This window comes from Scylla paramamosain, chromosome 35 (genome assembly GCF_035594125.1).
Source record: "Scylla paramamosain isolate STU-SP2022 chromosome 35, ASM3559412v1, whole genome shotgun sequence".
Classification (NCBI taxonomy): Eukaryota; Metazoa; Arthropoda; class Malacostraca; order Decapoda; family Portunidae; genus Scylla; species Scylla paramamosain.
The window spans coordinates 7975001-7995033 of NC_087185.1; the positions used below are offsets into that span (position 1 = coordinate 7975001).

The 20033-nt window shown below is 43.5% G+C and overlaps 1 protein-coding gene across 4 annotated transcripts in view; it reads left to right on the forward strand.

The window, feature by feature from the left end:
• LOC135090619 (uncharacterized) overlaps positions 1-19493 on the forward strand; it is a 169048-nt gene extending 149555 nt beyond the window's left edge. For 2 of the 4 annotated variants that reach the window (XM_063987536.1, XM_063987532.1), the window contains 9 exons: positions 1558-1676; positions 4414-4567; positions 8129-8386; positions 9344-9486; positions 11413-11532; positions 12847-12976; positions 15336-15490; positions 15846-15985; positions 16411-16709. In XM_063987536.1, coding sequence (XP_063843606.1) covers positions 1558-1676; positions 4414-4567; positions 8129-8386; positions 9344-9486; positions 11413-11532; positions 12847-12976; positions 15336-15490; positions 15846-15985; positions 16411-16555 — 1364 coding nt within the window. In that variant the 3' untranslated portion in view covers positions 16556-16709. Of the gene's footprint in view, positions 1-1557; positions 1677-4413; positions 4568-8128; positions 8387-9343; positions 9487-11412; positions 11533-12846; positions 12977-15335; positions 15491-15845; positions 15986-16410 lie in introns of all 4 variants that reach the window. The other 2 variants (XM_063987533.1, XM_063987534.1) reach the window with 2 other exon arrangements.
• Positions 19494-20033: the final 540 nt, after the last annotated feature.

The following is a 20033-nucleotide window of genomic DNA, read 5'->3' on the forward strand; positions in this document are numbered from 1 at the left end:
TGCTTATCTGTGCATCTTATCTCTGTGCTGATGAGTGATCTTCAGCCAAGCCACCAGAGCGCGTCCTATGTTTTTTTTTTTTTTTTCAGAACTGTTTATCTTGTATGTTTTGGAGTCACGCACGTCAAAACATTGGTTATCTCTGAATCTTGCGCCTTTGTTGTTGATCTGAGTACGTCGGCTCGGTCTCCAGAGCGTGTCCTTACTTGTTTTTTGCCGGAATAGCTTGTGGGGTTATCACGGCCATGTGTCCGCTGATTATCAATAAAATCTCATCCCTTTCTTGTTGATTTCAGAACAAAGTAATAAAGGGATTTTATCCATATATTTATTTATTTATTTATCTCGATTTAAGTTGTTTGTTTTATATATTTATTTTTCTTTATTTTATTTTTATTTTTTTATTTTATTACATTATATTTTATTTATTTATCTATTTATTTATTTATTTATTTATTTATTTTACTTTATTTTTTATTTCATTTTATTTTATTTCAATTTATTATTTAATTATTTTTTATTCATTTATTAATTTTCTGTTTTTATTTTATTTATTTATTTTATTTTATTTTATTTTTATTTATTTTATTTTTATTTTATTTTGTTTATTTTTTTTTCATTTACTTATTTTTTATTATTATTATTATTTTATTTTATTTTTTATTTTTTGAGGGGGAGAGGATTTAGTGTAAATGCTCCTCTCGTCATTCATTTCAACCTATACGTGTTTACTAAAAGTTCGTCTCTACGTTTTCCTGTTTTTGTTGTTTATTTCAGAGCGTCAGATTATTACATGTCCAAACATATTTTTGGCGGGATATTATGTGGGATTCTTTCTCTCGTTTATTTTTGCATCCGTATGTTTCTGCTAACTGCTTATCTGCATGTTTTTATCCCCTTGTTGTTAATTTCAGAACGTCAAACTACAACATGTCCTTCCCACTTGTTTTTGAGAGGGAATTTGTGGGACTATTTCTCTTGTAGTCAACTGCATATTCACACACGTCAACTAATTCTTTATCTATAGATTTTTTATCCTCTATGTTATCTTCCCAACGTCAACTAACTATAACAGTGCATCTTTCTTACATATATTTTTAAGAGAAATATTCGTAAGTGGGGCAATTTTTCTTTCAGTTTATATTAGATTCAAACAATTTATTTTTATATTCTTAGTCTTTTCGTTGTTGGTTTCAGAACGTCAGGCTACAAGACCATGTCCTTGCTTATTTTTTAGAAAGGAAATTGTTGGAATTCTTTCGTTCATACTACGTTTCGTTGGCAGTATTTCTTTCATAATATACCCACATGTTCTTTAGAAGAAATAAATATACATAAGAAAAAAAAAAAAAACTCTTTAGCAGCCACATGAATTCCACGGACCAAGCATCCGCGTCCTGACTATATATACACTTACTTTTCATCCCTGTGTTCATTACTGAAGTTCCCAGTGAGTCAGCAGCAGCACAGCCGGAAGCAGCACACGAACCCAGACACTCACACAATGAACCCAGCGTCGTTTTACTCCTCATGAACTCCCGGCGTCTTCTTCGGCAGGTCGTTCCTCGTGGTCCTCGACGGAGTGCTTCAAGCTGCAGGTGACGGTGAGGTCTGCAGAGTGTGGGGAAGGATCTCTCTGCTCCGGCAAGGGCGCCTGCTACACCAAGAGGGACATGGTGAGTGTTGAGAGAGAGAGAGAGAGAGAGAGAGAGAGAGAGAGAGAGAGAGAGAGAGAGAGAGAGAGAGAGAGAGAGAGAGAGAGAGAGAGAGAGAGAGAGAGAGAGAGAGAGAGAGAGAGAGATCCTACACAATCAAATAACAATCATAACAACTATATAATGCTTGTAATAAAATTGTATAATTGCGAAAAACAAAGCAATGCAAATGAAAACCTAATCCTCAAGGCTTGGTTCCCTTCACCACAACTCAGATGCGGACAAAAGAATTAATAAAGGACGAGCTTTATAGTAAAAAAAAAAGAAAAAAAGACTTATATGGTCCTTGAATAATGAATATTTTCGCTTTAATCATTTTTTTCCTATAAACCACCCGTGAAATCAGGGACATTTTTGCACAGTTTTAATTATTTTCATTAAGGATTAATCTTCAACGTTCATTATCTCTTCGTTCACGTCCGCAGTCCATCGTTCGTTCAAGCTGCGCTGCCCATATACTAAAACACTAGGCGCTCGGGTCGTACACTGCCGATATACACCTAATTATATTCATCTAATTATGCTACTCGCTATAAAAAACACAAAAACCAGCGGGCCAGCTCATTATTTCATTAAGCCATCAAATCCACGCCCGCTCTCCACGCTGACGTCGTTTGAATTGACTCCACGCTAATATTAGGAACTTTTATGTTATTTTTAGCGGCGTGATCCCCAGAGCTGTTTCGTGGCGCTCGCTGGCAGGGCGGAGGCACAAAGGAGTAATTGTCAGTGCGGTTAGTGTATTTTGAATAACACGCTAATGTTTGTCCATCTGTGCGGCTCATAATCCCTATTGTCATGGTCTGGAAGAGAGAGAGAGAGAGAGAGAGAGAGAGAGAGAGAGAGAGAGAGACGGGGGATTACATAAGATCACATAAAAAACAGATAACAGGTCTATAACGGGGATGTGTATTGAGCTATTACTATAACAGCCATACTACTGTTACTACTATTACTGCTGCTGCTGCTACTACTACTACTACTACTACTACTACTACTAATGATAATAATAATAATAATAATAATAATAATAATAATAATAATAATAATAATGATAATAGTAATGATAATAATTCTACTACTACTACTACTACTACTTCTAGAGAGAGAGAGAGGACGGGGGGAAGGAGAAAATCAGTAAGATAGAGAGGGATAAACCTGAGTAGGAAATCCTGTGTCTAACAAATACGAGTAGAGAGTTGGAAACACACACACACACACACACACACACACACACACACACACACACACACACACACACACACACACACACACAAGAGCAGCCCTGTGCATGGAATAATCACGGCCCACTCACGCCGCGGAGGACTCGCCCGCCGCGCGCCTGGAGTCTGAGGGTGACAAGCGTGTGTAATTGTGCCCAGACTCGCCTCCGCGCGGTTGTATTCCAGGAGCGAAAAGTTGAGGGTTTTGTGGCAGTATTCTTTCCCGCGGACAAAAAGGGAATGGTATAATTGGACATGTGTGGTAACCTTGACCTCAAAACTGAAAGTGATGTGAAGTGAGGGGTCATTTCTGGCCTCCTATTCCTTGTCACGCGCGGCATCTCGTCTCATCATGATAATAGCGCGGAGCGGACTGCACGCCACGAATGAAAGCCCTCCCAGGCCACGAAAACAAAGGGAATTGTCGTAAAATAACCCGAATTCCTTTTAAACTTGGGACACAAACAAGATAACTAGATCCTGCAGGAGGAGCTCACGCCTGGCTGACTGAGGGAGGCCGGCGGGGTGCTGGCCGACCTCCCCGCCCGCCCTCACTGTTATTGGACATCGATACTGACACACAGCCACACTGGGCCTCTTGCTCCTAGTGTGCCCTCAGAGCGTCACTCATTTACATTTAGCCGCAGTTATTTGCGCCGTTCACGGTAAATGAAGTGAAATATTAACAGCTGGTGAGCCCTCCTGGCAGGTAGCGGGACTCCCTTACCTGCCCCTCGTCACGAACCGACCAGAGCGGCGGAGCAGCGCGGTCGTTACCTGTAGATTAACATTGGATTCACCTGCAGCCAGGAGGGTATTTTGAAGTGGGAGGAGAGGATGAACTACAAAGATAGGGAACAATAGCAAGGTTAGTCTTACAGAACCACTCAGGGTTAGGCAAGGCTAGGATTTCAACAAGGGTCGATCTAACAAGTCGTTCTCTTTCTACGGTATCGTTACTAACGAGCGACGATTTCAGCCAACAACTTAATGACTTGACCATTTATCAGGAGCGTAAGAGACTAGACCTTCAGAATAACTTGAATTAAGAGATGGAAGAATTAAGAATAAATATCCACATTATCTGCTTGAAAGAATGCAAGGATGGTAAGGAACCTTCCACTGTGCTATCCTGTCTATATCCTATAGTGTAAAAATGGTGAAATTAGACAACCTAGGAAGGTGCTAAGGGTCTGCTGCTGTTTGTTATTTATTACCCTGTGCTAAGCTGAATTTGCTGACTTGTTTGTGACATTCCTTGTTATTAGTTCTTTTAGAAGCGGCGTTATGAATGGGCCTGTTTAATCATTTTGTGGCCGTAACTGGAGTCCTTAGTGTATAAAAAAAAACAATAATAGTATTAATAGTAATAATGATAAGAAAAAGAGACAAACAAGAAAAGAAAACAGGAAAAAAGAAGTAAATACAAAAAATCCTTGTAACGTTCCTTTTTTTTCTGTTCTTCTCCCCCGCAGGAGCATTTCCAGTGTAAGTGTTGTGACGGGTACATCGGCAGCCACTGCGAGGAGATGGACGCATGCAGCGGGGGTCCGTGCCTCAACGCCGGCATCTGCGTGGACATCCAGGAGGGACATGACGGGGACACCTTCCAGTGCCTGTGTCCTTATGGTGAGTGAGCGCCGCGCCTCCCAAACAAGGTGCTTATTGCAAGGTCGTTTTGTCTGCAAATATCGCTCCTCTCGCTGTGTCGCCTCTCTCTCACGCTTCTTTGTTACCGGGCGCCGCCATCACCTCCTCGCCAGCCTCGCCAACGTCAGCAAACACTCCTAAAAATTCTGAAACGGAAACCCCCGCCGCCTGTCGCCACCCCCCACCCCTTCCCCTGCCTCCCTCCGCTGACAGCCTCCACTCAGCTGTGTATCTACCCATTTTCCTTATTTTCCGGTTTTTTCCCCTAAATCCGCCGGGACCTGTCGAGCATTCTTAACTGGAGGAAAAGGGTTAAAAAGGGTAAAGAAAAATAAAATGGTCTCGTCTGTCTTGCCGCGGCGTGACAAAGGGGACGTGTGCATCATGTGTTCAGGGATCACCGTGTCCCGCGGGGCGAGGCTTCCTTCTCTCCTTTTACAAGAATGTCTATTGTATCTTTCGAACTGACGCGCGCGCGCGTGTGTGTGTGTGTGTGTGTGTGACGCAAGTTCATGTTGACGTACCACGTAACATACGGACATAACCAGCAATTAGAAAAAGAAAACGAGGTACTCCCGTAATCAGCACACTTGGACAAATAATACCTTACAGTGAAGAAAGAGAGGAAGAAAGAGAGAAACGGAAGGAAGAGAAAGAAAAATATAAAAAGAGGTACTTCCATAATCAATACCCTTGGGCAAAGAACGCCGTGCAGTTAAGAGAGGAAGAAAAAGAGAGAGACAGAGGGAAGGAAGCGACGCATCAAAGGGCACAAAGGAGATAAAGAGCCTTCAGAGATGACCAACAGAGGGCCGAGAGCCGTGCAAGATTCAAAAAAGGAGAACGCGGTACTTTCATAACAACACCGCACAAGGAAAATAGCTAGAGAGACAGACGGAAGGAAGAGACGCATCAAAGGGCACGAAGCAGATAAAGAGCCTTCAGAGATAACCAACAGAGGGCCGAGAGCCGTGCGGACTGAGCTATAAGTCAATAAGTGGAGGACAAATCACATCAACATGGTGGACTCACAGATGGCCACAAACTATCGCGCCAGCCTCGTGTTGCGCCGTGTCCAGCAGGAGGAGTCTTTGCCGGCATCCCGAGGCCCACAGAGGCTTTGTTGATGTCCCGCTGTACGCTGTGTCGCCCTGTGAAAGTTTGTCTGTTTCGATTGACACGAAGTTGAGAGAGAGAGAGAGAGAGAGAGAGAGAGAGAGAGAGAGAGAGAGAGAGAGAGAGAGAGAGAGAGAGAGAGAGAGAGAGAGAGAAAGAGAGAGAGAGAGGGAGAGAGAGAGAGAGAGAGATGGGAGAAGTGAAGATGTGCGTGGGTGCTGTGGAGGGAAGGAAGAGAGTGAGAGAGTTAAAGCAAGTAGAAGAGAAGGCGAGAATAGTGGGCAGGGAAAAAAATGAACAGAGAGAGAGAGAGAGAGAGAGAGAGAGAAACAGACATGGACGGGGTGTTTCAGCGGAGGAAGGAAGTGAAGGAGTGTGTGGTGAGGTTTAAAGGAGGAGAACGGAGAGGAGAGGAGACTGAAGGAAGGACGAGGGAGAGTGTGAAATGTGAACAGTAAGGAGGAAGAAGAGCAAGAAGAGAGGAAAAGAGAAGGAAAGAATGAAGGAGTGGAGAAATAAACACACGGGGAGGAAAAGAAATACAAAATGTGTGGAGGCGAAGGAGTCTGGTCTTGTATGGGTGACAGGTTGAGTGAGTGGCGGTGGAAGGAAGAGTATGGGGCGTGGGCGGGGCTGGACTGGGCGGTATGGGCGGCCTCCTCCCCTCCCAGAGTGACTCCCGCCCAAGTATTGACACAGGCAGGCGTCCGCGGCCACTCCACGCCCTCCTTTGTTGCCGGGCGTGGCGGAGACTTCGTATTATTCCTCACGCGAAAATTCTGTCCCAAGTTTCTCTTCTCGCCTTTTATTTGTTTATTTACTTATGTATTTATTTTCGTCTTGAGATTCTGAGTTATGCTGTCTTAGATTTGTATCATATTTTCCAATCTGACTATATAACTGGTCTTGTAGATTTTGTAGAGAAAGATGAGCATCTGAATAAATACTGAAAAAGAATAAGAGAGATGAAGAGAAAAAAGGAAAAAGGCATTTGCAGATATTCTCGTAAGATAAGGAAATGCTTCACCCACTAAATAAAGAAAAATAAACATATCTACACTTAAATAATAGAAAAGGAGGAGGGAAATGAAGAGGAGGAAAAGGAACAGGAAAGGGAAAATTACAAATATTCGTAGAGAGTTACAAACTTTTCCTGTGCTCTCAGATACCCTTCAGAAGAACTAACTAATGGAATGAGAGTTGAGATTGATTGATTGAAGAGAGAGGAGGTTGATGAGGTTTACGTGAAATGGAGAAGTGTTTTAGAGATCGAATAAGTGAGAGTGAAGGAGAATGAAACAGGGAATTTAAAAGTAGACAATTGCGAACGTCCACATGGGAGAAGGAGGAGGAGGAGGACCCCAGTGTTCTCTATTATCCCCGGAAAGAAGTGAGGGGAAAAGTTTACATACAAGACGCCTTCACGACGCATTGTGCAGCCTGACGAGCTTGCTTGTTCCTCTGGCGGCCGCGGGTTTTATTGCAGCGCCAGACAGTCCCGTGTTACCAAGCGTTCCGGCGTACATGGTCTTGACAACTGCTGACGGATTCTTGGAAGTTACTTGTTTTCATGAGTGTTTTCATGATGCCGGCTACAGTTTGACAAGACTTCCGCTCCGTCAGTGAGAGAAAACCCATGATAACCTGACTCCGTGGCTTTTAGAAACAGTCCTTATGAGTCTGAAGTGAAGAATACTGGCCGTAGTCTCAATGCTTCAATCCATCAAGCTCCCTCTTTAGGTCCTCCTTGCCTTCCTGCCTTCCTCCCTCCCTTCCAGTTGCACAAGAGCCGCTCCACTGGGTAGTTTTGTCCTCACCCCAGCAGTGTATCTCCTTAATATTCCTCCCAAGTATTTTACCCGCATATTCTTCCTCCTGTGTTTTCCCCAAATATTCCTCGTGCATTTATCGTGTAGTTCTTTGTTTTGCGCTAGTGTTTATCCTCTGTTTCTCTTTAATGTTTCCGTTCAGTTATTTTAGTTCATGTATTCCTCGTTTATTTCTCGTTTTGTTCATTATTTTTGTGTTTCCGTTTATTCTGCATTTTTTTCAAGTCTTTATTTCTTTTTAATGTTCCTTTTTCAGTTACTTTCGTCAACATATTCCTCGTGTATTCCTTCTTCCACTGTACTTTTTTCCTTATATTGCTCATGTGTTCTGTATAGCTCCTACATATATCCTGCATGCACTTTTCCTGTAGTACTTCCGTATTTGATTGTTGTTTTCTTCAGTTATTGTTACTCTATTTCTTTCGTATTTATAATGTACAGTTCATGTATCTGCCGTGCTTTAGTGGTGTCATGTATTGATTTTATATTGGTCTTGTGTTTACCCTGTATAGTTCACGTATGTTTCGTTAACCTTATAATGTATCACTCCTGTATTGGTCATGTATTATTATTCTCCTTACTCGGTTCGGTTCAGGTTTCCGAGGACGGTTCTGTGAGGAGCGAACCAATCTGTGCGAGTCTGGGCCGTGCAGGAATGGAGCCACGTGCACGGGGAACCACTCCAGCTACACGTGCCACTGTCCCTCGGGCTGGACGGGGACGCAGTGCACGGAGAGGAGCGTGCCTGCCGTGGACTCCTCGGGTAAGGCGATCGGGTGCGCGGCGGGCCCCTGCGAGCATGGCGTGTGTGTGGAGACGACAGCGCAGAACTTCAGGTGTTTCTGCCAGCCAGGTGAGTCTTGATGCGTGCCTTGCTTACCTGTCGCCCTTTCCTTGTTTCTTTCTCTCCTTCTACTTCTTTCTTTCTTTCTTCTTCCTTCCTTCCTTCCTTCCTTCCTTCCTTCCTTCCTTCTTTCCTTCGTTCCTTCCTTCCTTCCAACATACCTGTTACCTAACTATCTATCAATCTATGTATCTATCGTCTGTCTGTCTGTCCGTCCGTCTGTCTGTCTGCCTGTCTACCTACCTACCTATCTATCCATCTATCTATCTATCTATCTATCTATCTATCTATATATCTATTTATCTGTCTATCTATCTATCCGTCTACCTACCTACCTATCCATCTATCTATCTATTTATTTATCTATCTATCTATCTATCTATCTATCTATCTATCTATCTATTTATCTATCTGTCTATCTATCTATCTATCCGTCTACCTACCTACCTATCCATCTATCTATCTATCTATCTCTCTATCTCTCTATCTATCTATCTATCTACTTATCTACCTACCCACCTGCCTCCTACCTACCTACTTAGAACACACAGACATAATTTATTGACAAAAGCAGAAGTACAAAACATATACACCAGTTACTATATGAAGTTTGAACATTTTAAGTATCTCTGCTCTTTCCTGGCTATATTTCTAACTTTTTCCAATATAATAATAATAATAATAATAATAATAATAATAACACTAAAAAGTAAACATACTCTTTTTATATCAATGAAATAGTAAAAATAATGAAGAAAAGTACCCTAAAACCACACAAACACACACACACACACACACACACACATGACCAATATCACCAATACTCACACACGCTGCTCGCCACACTTACACTCGCTCACCATCAATCTCCACGCTATTGTCTCCAGGCACTACTAACCCCCCCTCCTCCTCCTCCTCCTCTTCCTCCTTCTCCTCCTCCTCCTCCTCCTCCTCCTCCTCCTCCAGGCTTCGGTGGGGTGCGGTGTGAGTTCGAGTACAACGAGTGTGATTCAAACCCTTGCGTCAACGGCGGAACCTGCGTCGACAACATCGGAGTCTATGAGTGTTTGTGCGGGCGAGGCTACACCGGCAAGCGCTGCGAGATCAAGGTGAGGGGAGTGGAGAGAAAACATTACGCAGATGACGAAAGGAATCCGAGGGAAGGATGAGAGTTTAAGGGTAAAGGAGCGATGAATGTAAGGGACTGCAAAAAAGGTAACTAAGGGGATCAATGGTAGGGGATTTAACATGTGAATGGTTGGGGAATGTAAGGTTTTGTAAGAGGGGACCAGAAGAAAGGGTAAGGGTTTGAATGACCAAGGGATCCAGGAATGGAGAATTTAAGTAGTAAGGGGGCGAGGAACGTGAGTCTTTGCAGAAGAAAACTAAAGATAAGGAAGAGAATTAAAGGGGTTAAGAGGCGAAGAACGTGAGGTTTTCCAGGTGATGACGAAGGGTGCCAGAGGAAGGGGTGGAGGATTTAGGGGGTAAAGGGACGAACGTGAGTGCCTGAAGGAAGGGATGACGAAGGGAACTGAAAGAAATGAAGGACTTGACAAAACTTAGTGGCATGGCGGATGGAGGATGCCGCTGTCAGAAGTTTCCTTACTTTGTACCCCGCGGACTCGTCGTCTTGGATCTTAACGTTCTGAAAGCTGCGATTATCAACGTTAAGTATTATCAACATTTACTTGCCAGAACTCGTGCCTCGCCAAGCACAAACTGTCACAAAGGGCAACTTCCTGAGCGATTATGTGTTCGGGATTCTTTTAAAAATTATAATTTCCTCCCTGCGAAACAAATGGACAAAAATGTATGAACTCAGGGAGCGTTATTTTGATTTTAAAGAAAGCAAAAGAGAATTGCGTGTGGTGGCCCGTTCCCCCTGAGGGCCACGAGAAGTGAAGCTCACAAGTCAGTAAGAGTCGACTTTCTCAGCAGACTTGGGGGAAAAATATGAAGGTTTTCTGCCACCTTTGGCACAGAAACCTTATTACGGAAATAAATAAAGGGCGGTGACTCTCTTTGGCAGAAAGGACGGTGGGCGGTGCGTGAAAGACAGAGGCATCGAGAAGCACAAAGAGAGTGACTGCGGACGTCTTGGAAGAAAATGGAACACATGTAAAAAACGAGCAACGGGGGCCATCTTTGAGTACAGGAAAATGGATACGAGAGCCAGAAGTGGTAGTTGTAGTGGTGATAACGGAGGTAATAGTGACAGTAGCAGCTGGAGGAGATCCCTGAAGGAGGGAGGGGACTAGAAGGAGGCAAGGAGGAAGACATTGAGGGTACTAGGGAGACATATGACTGCAAAACACGCCACGAGAGGCCCTGCAATATAGCCAAGTGGGGATGAGAACAAGTTGGGCTCAAATGGATGAAGGAGGGAAAGTAAGAAAAGGAGATAAAGGAGAAGGAATATGTTGTAAAAGCGAAGGTAAGAAACAGGAGGTAATAAATGAAAAGGGAGAATAAGGTAAGAAAGTATAAATATAAAACTTAAGTAAATAAAAAAGTAAATAGTAAAGATAAAAGAAAAGTAAAAAAAAAAAGAAAGAAAGAACAGGAGACAAAAGAAGAACAAGGAGGAGGAAAAAATAAACAAGAGGGAAATGAAAAGAAAAATTTCGATAAAAAAAAAGTTAAACAGGGAGAAAAGGAAGAGAAACATGAGGGAAATTAAAAGAAAAATAAATAAAAGATATTGGACAAGAAAAGAAAGTTAAACAGGAGAAAAAAAATGTGTGAGAAATTAAAGAAAAAAAAGTCTTGGTGAAAAAAAAAAAAGGAGGAAAGTTTTGGAATCACAACAAAGATCACCAATAAAAAAAAAGAAAGTTAAACAGGAGAAAAAAAAGAAATATGTAAAAACTTAAAAAAAAAGTATTCGTGAAAAAAAGAAAAGAAATTAAATAAAAAAAAAGTCTTGGTGAAAAAAGAAAAGAGAAAAAAAAGGAGGAAAGTTTTGGGATCACAACAAAGACCATCAATAAAAGTTTCAGCCAGGTAACCACAACTTTCCCTGACCCTTGCAGTTTGACCTGTGCTCGGACAACCCGTGCCCCGCCAACCTGGTCTGCGTGGACAAGGGCAACAGCTATTCCTGTGAGTGTCTGAGGGGCTTCACGGAGGACAACTGCGGCCCCCACCCTCAGGTAACCACGCTGTGGGACTCCGGCTCAGATTATAGACTAAATTAAATGAGTTGTTACTTATTTATTGATGTATTTGTTTATTTATTTATTTGTTTTTTTCTTTCTTATTTTTTATTTATTTTGTTTTATTATTTTTTATTTATTTGTTTATCTATTTTTCTATCTTTTTATCTATTTATTATTTATGTTTATTTATCTATTTATTTATTTATTTTATCTTTATTTATTTAGTTAGTTATTTTATTTATTTTTTTTCTTATTTATTTACTTTTTTTCTTTTTTTTCTTTTTTTTCTTTTTTTTTTTTTTTGCGTGTGAAGGAGGCTGGTGAAGGGCACTAAAAAATAAAAAGGAAAAAAGAAAACGCTCAACTTGTCGCTCAAAAATTCAAAGAAACTTTTTAGAAACTTGTTCAATTCAGTTATTTGAAAATTCCTTATCATTCCTTACCCTACCTCTTAACCTATTTAGCATTTTGTTATTTATTTTGTATTACCGTGTATTTATCTATAATTTATCATTAGTTCATTTATTCTATATATTATCTTCCATTTTGTTTCATTTGGCATTCAGTTTCATCACTCGACAGCATTCCCGCTCTTCCTTTATGTACGGGACGAAATCGCGCAGCGGGAGTACGGTGTCCCCTGCCGCGCCTGGCGTGGTGCTGGAGGGTCTGTAGTGTGAACACGCCGCGGGGCTGAGCGCTGAGTGCCACTCGTGCCGCGCGCCCTGAGTGTCCTCAGGGATAGTGTGCACGGGTGGGCTTTAATTAATGAAGGCAGCACCGGCGCTTCGTTACACCTGATCATCTTCGCTAATTATTCTGCTCTCAAATATGGTTCCTTCACGCGCCATGGAGCTCCGCAACAGAGAAAAATCGAATATTTACTCATTTTCACGATATAACCGTCTACTTATTACCAAATTACATTACCAAATTATTAGATTGGGGCGAGATCACACTATCACCAATAACAAGTCTTCAATCTGATGGAGTTATTGTATTTTTTTTTTTCTCTTTTTTTTTTATTGTGGCTCCATACGACTTCGTTATTGCGGCACGGAAATACCAATCAGTCTAGTATCTCTCAGTCAGTCAGTCAGTCAGTCATTTAGTCAGTCAGTCAAATCCTTCAGGTGTTTATGTTTTACAACTGGTTGGAGTCGAAGTAATGGCTGTGTAATAATAATAAATGGCGATATGTCATTGCCGTCTGGAAGTATTAACAGCTTTACACAGAAAAACAAAGACTAAATAACAAAAAATTATACTTACAATAAAACCAGCTCAGTAACATGTCCCGCCCCGCAGCTGTGCACCCCCAACCCCTGCGACAACGGCGGCACCTGCTGGAACCTGCCCGACGCCAACGTGTTCTACTGTGCCTGTCGAGCTGGGTTCACCGGCACCACGTGTCAAGGTATCCTGCAGGAGGCGCACGGTGAGTGAGGCAGGCCAGGGGCACGGGCCGCGTTGTGCAGACTCCGCCCTCATCTGCACGGCGCCTCGGTGGCTCGATCGAAGCACGGGCGAACACCAGGAAGTGTGTCAAGCTGGGCGTGCCAGGATAGATAGACAGTGAAGCATTACGAGTAGTGTGATAGGATTGGAGGTAGGATAGATCACAGATGACGAAAGCTTTAGTTAGGCATTAGTTAGGGAATTACCTCTAATATTTAACAGACGGAGTAAAACTATTTACAGTCATTGCCACAGTATAACTTAATTCAGCTTAGTGTCTAATTAAAACAGTAAAAGGCATTGGTCATTTAGCAATACACAGAGGCAGTAGGCCACATCAGCTCTATAGGCAGCAGATGTAGTGTTTACTAACCTTTAGTCTGGCGAGTAAGAATGAACAAGGTACCAAGGATGCCCAGTAAAGAAGAAAGAACATAACCTCACCAGGGCATCCTTCTCTAATCCCTCCCTCCCTGCGCGACCCTGCGAGCCTTCCCGCCCCTCTGTAGGCCAATCGCTTTACCCTTCTCCCCTGGCTCACCGCTCATGAACATCCCCTGCTAACTACTATTACTACTACTACTACTACTACTACTACTACTTCTTCTTCTTCTTCTGTTATTGTCACTTCTATTCCTCCTATACTACTACTACTACTACTACTACTACTACTACTACTGTGTTGGTGTACCTGCATCCTCCTTGCTTCAATAAGTTGGCCATCCGTGTCCTCCCTTGCGTAAGAAATAATTAAAAAGACTTCAGTAACCTTCCCTTGAATCTGAAGTTATTAATAAATCTTCTTCTTGCAGTACGGTTCGAGAAGTTTAAGTTATTGTGTTCTAAAGCTGTAAAAGATTCTCCCTTCTCTCAGTGTATGTTTGTGTCGCTATCGTTCCTTCCACACAAGAGAAAACTTAGTAAAGTGCTTGATGTGTATTAATAGTGTCATCACCCCCCACCAGATGTCATGTCAGTGTTACTCATGTCACAGTCACTGGTGTTCTGAGTGCAACTACACCATTCTGCTTAACTCACCCACCCACCCACTCACCCACTCATCCACCTGTTGCCTGGGCGTCACCTACACCCACGTGCTGTGCCTGCCTGGTGTGGTGGTCTAGTCAGTGCGGTGTCTCGGGGTCGCTACCTGCTGTGTAAGGTCCCCAGGGTGACTAGGGCCAGGTGCTTGCCGTGGGCGTGGGCGTGGTGGTCCTGAGCGCCGCAGGTCCTCGTGTGTTGCAGTCTGTGTTCCCTTCTTTGCCCGACGCAGGATGCAGGCGAGGAGCCGATGTGTGTTGGTCATCTCATGTACAATGGGGTTGCTTCCGCTTTATACTTTTTGTTCGACCTGTGTGTCAGTAGACAGAAGTGCCCGTGTGCAGGTGTGTGCGTGGTCCAGACCCGCTCAGGTGTGTCCCTCCCTCTCGGCCTCCTCACTCACTCGCATGCTCGCCTTCACTCCTCACCCAGCCTCTGCACCTCGTCCACGGCCGCCCACTGGGGCTGCCGCGGCGGTCCTGCTGCTTGCATGACAGACTCACCACTACACCACACTACTGGAAATACTCCTCTTGACATGGATGTTAAGAGTACAGTGTAAGGAGCACACAAGCCACACACCGTAATGCCTGTCCTTTGCATGACGGACGTTATTACGTTCTACATTATACTGACGGGGCTGCATGTTGTGCCCCACAACACTTGTCTGTACACTGTGTGATGCTCGTGTGTGCCAGAGCCGCCGCAGCACGCCTGCTGGTAGCCGCACTGCACGCCCTGTCCTCGGCACCGCCACGCTGTCCGTACATACCCCAAGCACGGCGTCGAGGCGACCCGCGGGACGCAGGCCGCAGGACGCTGCCGGTGGCGTGGGCGTGAACTCCACGCGGCGGCTGCACGCGCCTCGCCACCACCCTCACGTGCACACTACTGCCCTTGGCGGTCCCGAGACACGTTTTCTATCTCATGTTCCTCACCAGAGTTGTCTGTGTTCTGAAAGACCTGGTTCATGACTTCTTTTTGTGTTTTATATCTTCCTATAGGAATACTCGTATATTTGTGTGATATATGAAGATGATTCTTACTGATGAATGATTTTCAGAAACGTTTGAACATCTAAGTGACTAATCATTGCAAATTACAATACTTTCGTGTTTCTCCATTTTGCTTTGTTACACTCCGCAGCCAGCCAGCAATAAGTCACTTCATTTTATACTCACACTACACGCACACGTTGTAGCCTTCGCTCAAAAACCTAGCTGTGTTAAACTGTGTGTGTGTGAGCCTCATCTGTCTGCCTCTTCCGCGGTGCCCTTGGCGGCGCGTCCCTCACCCAGACGAGGCAGTGCCGGAGACCGTGGGCGTGGTGGGCACCATGGAGACGGCGCCCTTGGACGTGCACCTGCCCATGGACATGCCCTTTGACCACATGAAGAACATCTACGTGGCCATAGCGACCCTGGCAGCCGCCCTCTTGATATTCATCGTGGTGGTGAGTCGGGAGGTGGCGAGGATCCCAGACACTTCCTCGGACTTAAGTATACGTGTTTGCCAGATGTTTGCAGTGTTATGTAGAATGTCCTTGGAACAATTCACTTAGCAGCAGTGGCGGGCAACGTCAGTCAAGAAAGATTCCTAGAGGCAAAAGAGATAAAACTGCAGTTGCTCTTTTCAAACTTTTTAAACTTTTTTTAGTGACGCGTCAGTGGCTTCAACTTTTTTCTTTCTTTATGGAACGACAGCTTTGCGAACGTTTCTCTCTTCTTTATTTCTTAGCTTTTGATCTCCCAGTATCCGTAAAAAAAAATAAATAAATAAATAAATTAAAACTACTCGTTGTGTTGCAGGTTGGCGTGTGTCACTGCAGAGTCAACAGGACTTACAAGAAGTTTTTGGTGAAGTTGCCGCGGCCCCACAAGGTGATGCCTACAGTGAAGAGGCCAAGGCCCACCTCCCTCTTTGAGAAGCCGAGGTTCGTGAGGAACTGGTACGACAAGTTAGTGTAGCTGTTCTGAGGACGGTGAGGGGACCTGACCGAGTGACGAGGCGTCTTTGCTTCATTCACACAAAGTCGCCTCATCACGAGTTTATTGTTTCAAGTTGGGATGTTCCTGGTCATTCAAGATGCATAAAGATACTTTCATGTGTGTGTGTGTGTTTTTTTTTTTTTTTTATACACGCAGAACATGTGTTTTTATGGTAATAAGACTTTATGAACTCATTAAAACACATCATACTAGTCAAATATAAACTTCAACAATAAAATGTGATAAAACACAAATCTGTAAGAATACTCCCTCACTCTTTAGTCTCTGTAGTGCCACGCATGCAAGCACAGATCAAGGCACCCTCCCTGGCCACACTGTCTGCCTCTGCTCCTGCCGCCGCTCCCTCACCGTGTGTTTCCCGCAGGCGAGGTGACCGGGCGGGATCCCTGAGACTGGAGGCGGAGAACGACGGCGCCTCCATGCCCATGACGGCGTCCAACTCAAGCTCCGACGCCGTGTACTACAACATGGACGTGTGCGACAACCAGGAGCTGCCTCTCATCAAGTAGTCGCCCCGCCAGCCCAGCCCAGCATCTCTACTCCTTCCTTTGCCTCCTCTCCCTCCTCCTCCATCGCGTTGAAACACTCCAGGCTTCTAGTGTAGGCAGTTTCATCTCAAATCCGACGATTGTAGTGATTTATTTCCATTTTAATCTGTAATTTCGTGTGAATAAACTGATGGTTAGAAAGGTGTAAGGTCTACGGCTGTACATCTTTGGAATGTTTATTGGACGATCTGGACGCGCCAGTCTTCACACGGGGTGGCTATCCAGAGGGGTGTGCTTGGCGTGTCCCTGCGCGCTGGTGTGTTGTGTTCATTCAAGCCTCCATGAGATGATTAGTAACTTTTTAGTCGTGTGTTGCGCATCGCAGACTGAGAAGGTTGATGTGTACACTCAACCAACACATGAAGGGGTTACAGTACAATAATTAGCTTACATTGTCTTACGGTTCAGGTTCATTTTCAAGCATAATTTTGGCATTTCGCATGATTTATTTTGAGTACGTCCCCAACACGGCACCAGAACCAAGAAAACTTACATTCACTGACTTAGATTACATCCTAGTAACACGAAGAACATTGACACCAACACGACCATACACACGCCCTGACACATATAGAAAAATTATTGTGGAAAAAAAAAATATGCAGAACATCCGAATTTAGTTTTATTCAACAGTTCAATTGGAGATGTTTCGTAGGTGTATCTCTATGCCACTTCCCACGAAGAACGATTGCAGCAATATGTAAATTTTTTACTCTCACGAACACAAATATGCAAAAGTTTTCCTTTAGTGAAAAATATAATGTTAAAGGAGACCTGCAAGTTCACTAAGTTTAACTTTTCAAGTTAGAGGAATTTAAATAAAATAATCGAAATAGACTTTGTAGGAGAATAAATAAAATGGAAAAGGAAAGTATATAAAGAGTAAAGAGTATTGTAATTAATATACGTAGAAACATCTTAGGTGCGATGAGTCCAGCAGAACAGTAATCCATTCCACGGAACACTACGACTTGGAACTGCAAGATGCAAAGTAAAGATTGTAATAAAGCTTCAGCCTTTCGAGCACGTCAAAGTAATAGTCTCCTGAAGAAGGTATAGTCTTGGCAGGCAGTCAAGTAGCAAACCGCACTCACTCCTGCTGCGTTTTCCCTGTCTTGGGTCCTCTGATATGCGGGGAACTCCTCAGTGCTTGAGAGCTGATAGATACTCAGATAAGAGGACTTTGGACTGAGGGAAAAGGCAAAGCGCAGTGAAAGTGAGTCTGGCAGGTGACTTGACTTGTGACCACGAGTGTACATGATGGTGTCGCCTCAATGGATTCAGCTTCACACAAGTGTTTGATCATTCCTTTAGACTCCCCACGCAGTACTTGCATAGATCCTGTTGATGTAGTCATTTATACCTATTAAAGGATAGACGGACATCGTTTTAGAGTATTTTATGTGAAGTATTATTTTACATCTATACTTATACCGTTGAGTAATGCCACATATTAGTTTTAAAGATATTTCTGAGTCCTCCATAGGCTAAGCCGATGAAAGGCGCTAATCTCTTAAGGTTTTTGTCTGTACAAACTGGAGATGTTCAGGCAGCATGGCGGGATGTCGCGCCGTGCATTAGGATCAAAAGTAGAGCACACTTCGCCTGGTATTTGCCACAGAGAGGATCAGCAGCTTCTATATAGCTAGTGCGTAATGCCAGTCAGTCAGTTAATCAATCAGTCCTCTTGTTTCATGCACATCTTGTTTATCACACGGCACGGCACGTAGAAATATTTATGGAAGACATTCTTTCATTATCAGAGTCTTGAGCGCTTAAAATTAGAGTACACAGGACCGTCTTTGTGGTTCTTTCTCTCAGTCATCCGTTAAGTCTGTTCAGGTATGGACTGTTCATTGTTCATATGATACTTGCTTCGAGTCTTCAACTCTGCACCGAAGCTTACACGGTGAAATGAACCAGCGGCGTCACCAAGAAATATGCTCGTAGCTTCCTTGGGCGTCAGGTCAGTTTGAGAGTCGTACAGATCACGAGGACGTGCCTGTGTGTGCCTAATTTTAACAAGATCCCCGAGAAATAACGTCTGGTGCGTGGGTGACGGGGTCGCGCGCCCCTCCAGCAATCCCTATAACTCCGCCAGGCACTTCGGTAGAGGGAGTTCAGAAGACTCGAGGCTGCAGATCCCTGGTGGTGACCGCGGCGATAGTACCTGCATGTGACCTGTGCACGCCCTTCAGTTCGGGAGGAGCCAGTGTGAGGGAGACTCTCTTGACGTGTTGGTTCTTGTTCAAGGACGCCGAAGGGAATTTTGGGAGGACTTCCAAGAGTATCTCCTCGCGCTCTCCTGTACGCGTGAATGATTTCCTTTTGTGTTTATTTTTTTTTCTTTTTTTGTATGTGTGTGTATGTGTGTGTGTGTGTGTGTGTGTGTGTGTGTGTGAGAGAGAGAGAGAGTGAGTGAGTGTGTTGCTGGCTTGGTGCGTCATGATCGCCGCCGCCGCCGCCAAAAGAGCATCGTAGTGCGCACTTGCCACAGTCATTTAATTCACAAGCGAAAGGATTTTTTGATGAAGCTTGTTCACGACCTCCTCGGACACCGTGTTGTAAATCCTCCACTTTCCTTGTGGATTAATTAAGTGGGAAAAAATAATCTTCTGGCACTATTATTAAGAGTGTTGTGTATAAAATTAATGTCCATATTGTTAAAAAAAATCAGTTTCCAGCCCAGCTCCCTCTCCATTGGCACACACGTGTATGATGTAAACACTTGTCTCTCTTCATCATTTCCAGAGTTTTGTACAGCTTCTAACTCTCCAGGAAGCGATGTCCCTATTTATAAGCATACGCTGAAGTTAAATTGCATAAAAAGGATATAAAGAATCTCGTGTAATACTTTTCAAGGTACTAAATAATAAAGTTAATTAATATATGTGTTGTAGACTGGTGTTTTTATTCCCTCCGTCTCCCTTCGAAGGTATTAGCATAGTGACAGCGGCTCTAATAAACAGCTGTCTGAGTCAGTCTTAGTGATTTTGAGACGTCTATTTCCGGTTATCTCAAGATTATAAATGTCGTGTTGGGTATTTTAATAATATTTAAGTTATCACTGCATTTTCTAAGGCCGAGTATCTTAAGCGCCGAGTATCTTAAGGCTATTCTAAAGCTAAAAATGGGTGTTTTAAGGGTGACACAAGATATTTAAGAGTAGCAATGGGTATTTGAAGACAACTGAGAGTAGTACCGGATATTTTGAGGCTAATGAGGCTAATAGCAGGCGCCTTAAGACTAGCATTGGGATTTTCAGGTAGCACCGGATATTTTAAAGGTATTTAGGATAACACTGGATATTTTAAGACTAGCAGGGAGATTTTTAATCATTAGTACACAATTATTACCAGCGTCCGTTTCATTAGCAGGCGAAACAGGACTTCTCTGGTGAATGAATAGTAACTTGCTTGGAAATAAACAAAACCCCCGT